The 4,185-nt window shown below is 30.9% G+C and overlaps 1 protein-coding gene across 4 annotated transcripts in view; it reads right to left on the reverse strand.

Annotated features, from left to right (window-relative positions):
* LOC108742691 (actin-like protein 6B) overlaps positions 1 to 4,185 on the reverse strand; it is a 31,541-nt gene that overhangs the window by 1,441 nt on the left and 25,915 nt on the right. For 3 of the 4 annotated variants that reach the window (XR_003231516.1, XR_003231515.1, XR_003231514.1), the window contains exon 8: positions 677 to 1,200. Coding sequence is in view for 1 of the 4 variants with exons in the window: in XM_025976559.1 (XP_025832344.1) it covers positions 1,177 to 1,200 (24 nt within the window). In the remaining 3 variants the exon portion in view is untranslated. Of the gene's footprint in view, positions 1 to 207; positions 1,201 to 4,185 lie in introns of those variants that run through there. The other variant, XM_025976559.1, reaches the window with a different exon arrangement.

Consider the following 4,185-nt stretch of genomic DNA (forward strand, 5'->3'; position numbering starts at 1 on the left):
AAAAGTAGTTACTTAATTAAATTTATAAATAAAAAGTTTCCTCAAATGCAAATAAATATTTCAAAGAATTATTAAACAACTTATTTCTTAAGAAGTATTTAATTTTCAAGTCATTAATCAGGTACCTGAAATTTACAATTTTTTTTTATGTTTTCGTGGAAGAGGGGAAATCTTCAAAAGACATCCGTATGACTGGGTAGTGTCGGATCCCTGTCCTCGGACCTACCGACTAAAACCCCTCTACCTCAGGCCGTTCTATGACCAATTAAGGTCCTCTTCAGCCTTTACAACAATATAATTCGAAGATTTAGGTGATTTCTCCCTGTTGTAAAGGTACATCTCCTTTCCTTCAAATTATCTCCATAATTTTATTTAATAAGTTAATTTTAAAAGCTTTAATAAAAAAGAGTTGTTACTAATGTGAAGGTAAATTCCTGAATTTCGAAAGTCGATGGAGAGTTGATTTCTTACTGTTACAGACACAAGTCCTTCTTTAGCTTCCTCAACATTCTTAGAAATCAGCTGGACCCAATTTCTGATAGAGTCACAAAATTAATCAAATAACAAATACGCTTTCAATCTGAGATGTGCAACGAAAAAATTAAACTATAATTTGGTACTCTACTTTGAAAGTGTATTTTCTATTTAAGTAATTTTGTGATGGGATGGTTGTTACCCAAAACAGATAGATGTAAGGAAATTAAGTTAGTAAATAGATTATATTAGCAGTTTTAAATGATAATATAATGTGCTATCGAATTTTGAATGCAATGGCTTTAGAAGCTGTATTGCGGCTAATTAAAATGTAAAAAAGGTACTTGATGTTTGTTTTTTTAGTAACAAAGTTCATCTCAATGTGTGAATTATTATAAAACAAAATATTGAAATAAATTAATAAGACTGTTTTTTTCAGATATCATTTTGGATATAAATTGAACATTTTTTAAGTTCCAAATACTATACACTTATAGTAGTGTATCTTATAAAAGTAGGCATTTTAAAATTTGCAATCAAACAAGGCAGCTTTTCTAAATTATTCGAATACGATTTTTATGAAAAATGGTATTTCCTTTCTGCATAATTTTTTACTTTACCCATACATATAACCACCACGAAAGCACAGGTACTGCTAATCAAGCATTGCTTCAACACGGAAGGATTCAGGCTGATGTCCACTTAAGTAAACGTCTCCATAAATATCTATACAGAAAAATCATTACATAAAAGTGTACACTGCCTATTGATGTGCATTGCATTTATTGTAAATACTATTAATTGGCGACAAGGAGTTTATCCTTAAATAAATTCTATTTCATGTAAAGTGCAAGTGATATGTAATTGAAATACGAAGTAAATTTTATTAATATAAACAGCGTTTCATTTATTAAATATAACGATGATCATTTTTTAAAAAATATAATCCATAATTAACATATTGAAAAGTTCCCTCATGCGGCCCATATATGAATTAATTAATATTCTACAAATTGCTACAATTTAGTACTGCTGGTGCCATCATGTGCTAAGTAGCTGAACTATATCGAGAAATAGAAGGAAAAACTGTATAAATTTGTCCCGCGCTAAAACTCCGAAAAAGACCTTATGCGACTTATGCTCTCCTAATACAAATGTTGAAATTTACGAAAATTTTCAGTTTCGCGACCCATACGAGGTCCGATTAAANTCGTGAAACCTAAGGTTGTAGCTTTCGAAAAATCGTCAATCATTGTTTTGGCGTTGGGGTTTTGAGCTATTCTGTTTGTTCTATAACAACCGGTAAAGTTTTTCCAATCTTCATAAATGAAATTATTAAAATTAAATCGGCTGATAATGTAAAAAAAAAAACATTTCATGTTTAAAAAAAAAATAAAGTAAATAATTTTAATTCTGTAAATTTAACAAAATATAAAAACGTACAAATGAATTTGATCGATAATTTTTCCACAAAAGGCAGTCACAAAGGCATAGGCATTGCGGGGCGTATTTGAACAAATGGCATCTACGACATTCAGTAATAACAAAAAACGGAAAATTCCAAATCAAAACAAAGAGCAATTGTCAAGTAAAGAACCAAACTCCAAGATTATCAAATATTTTTAAGTCCTTTCGATTTGTTTTATTGTTATATAAGAAGAAGTAAAAGTACAATCGCAGCTTTTATTCTAAGTTACCGTAGAAACATTCGTTTAAATTAATAACGATGAAAATTATTAAATTGTTATTGTAAAACAAAACAATTTACCTAAAAGGAAGCATCATAAATGTAAATTTTATATTCCAGCCATTTCTACTGAATAATAAGTAAAACGTTTACAGCAAGCAAAACTACAACACTCATAACCATGACACGATATAACATTATCAAATCTTCGTCAAAACGTAGATAAATAATAAAGAAATAAGAATGTCAGACAAATAAAAAATTATCGCTTACATCATCTGGCAAACCTGCTCCGTATTAGTCAAATGAAAATACTTTGAAAGTTAAAAACATGTACAGGGAGCTAATAGAAAGGTGTCTGGACAAATAGGAATTTTCATTTGACCACATGACTACATTGATACGCAAAAACAAATTTAATAAAAGAATTACATTAAAAAAAAAATTATTTTGAAAATATTTCAAAAATGTTAAGACCAGAGGGGGCGGGGGTACGAAATGTAGATGGAGAGGTGTCAGAAAGTGACTAAAACATTGTCATATGGTTTATGGGCAGTTCCTTATTAATGAATTGATTAATGTTTTCTTAAGATTTCATCGACCTAAATTGCTAATAATATAATTCGTCACAGTATGGTACCAATATTGAAAAAAAAACATATAAAGGTAAAATAGTCATGTGTTCATTTTCTTCCCAAAACAACATCTTGAAAGCATACGAAAAAAAAATTAGGTCAGAAACGTGATAGGGTACGTTATTTGCCAGTGTAAAAATTGTTCCACTGGTTATTAGATCTAGCAGAGACTAGGCCAGGAGGCAAGATGAGTAAACCGTTAACCTAAAGGTTGCAGCATCATTGCGTATCAAAAGGGTACGTTAGGGGTACGACTGCGGCGCGTCTCAGATTCCATTATGCTACCCCATTCACTCGACATCCCTAAATGTTCCATTCGAGCCGGTTTTTTATGTCAAAGATGTGTGTTTAAAACAAGTATGAGAGGGGTGAGGATCCAGGTGCCGATGCCTTTTGCTACACGGCCAAAAAAGAATTCGAATAACTTATAATGGGTTACGCGAATCCTATTCTGTAAGTACGTATGTAACACACCGGGTGTACGCGAATCAAGTCACACCTGTCCGATTCTGTCACTGTAGTTTACGGGGTCGAACTCTTCCGATTCAACACAACCCTAACCACTCTCCGTATACTCACCGTATACCAACCCTAAACGCTTTCAAATTTAAAAAAATAAATATACAGTAAAGTCTACCTATAACGTACACGCTTATAACGTACGAACCGATGCTTATAACGGACTAACAGATATGTGATTTATTTGAAAAACTTGCAAATACAAAATAAAATAACCTATTTTTATCTTGCATTTAAATACTTTTTTGAGAAAACCATTTTGTATTTTATTTAAAATACTTTTCCAAACGTTTTTCTATTTGTAAAAAGGGAAATACAGTTTTGTAAATGGATAATCTAATATATTGGATCGATATTGTTTTCCGGGTTCAAAGTCATAGTCCATGGAGTTTTAAAGTTCCAAGTTGATATCAAATCACCACTTATCGTACATTTAGCAAGAAACAACGAAATTCTATGAATTACGACAAAACAGCCCGCAAAACAATATCGAATTGTATACGCCAGCTGTGTAAAATTGAAAAGTACAAGATATTGTACTGTGCTCATAAATGCCTTTAATCCAAAAATCTTAAAAAACAATTCGAAAAACTTCACTTATTAGATGAACCCAAAGCTAAAGAAACTATGGATTCCATTTCTTTCTTTTATTACAATATGTAAAAGATCGAAAACAAAATGGGGTTGTAATTATTTTGAAATAAAAGGATTGGTGTTGATTTTACATAAATAAAATTATTTGCAACCCTATTTTGGCTCTGATCTTTCACGCTAAACAAACTATATTGGTATCTTTTGGATATAAATTGAACATTTTTTAAGTTCCAAATACTATACACTTATAGTAGTGTATCTTATAAAAGTAGGCAT

The sequence above is a fragment of the Agrilus planipennis genome, unplaced genomic scaffold, assembly GCF_000699045.2.
Source record: "Agrilus planipennis isolate EAB-ADULT unplaced genomic scaffold, Apla_2.0 scaffold346, whole genome shotgun sequence".
Taxonomy (NCBI): Eukaryota; Metazoa; Arthropoda; class Insecta; order Coleoptera; family Buprestidae; genus Agrilus; species Agrilus planipennis.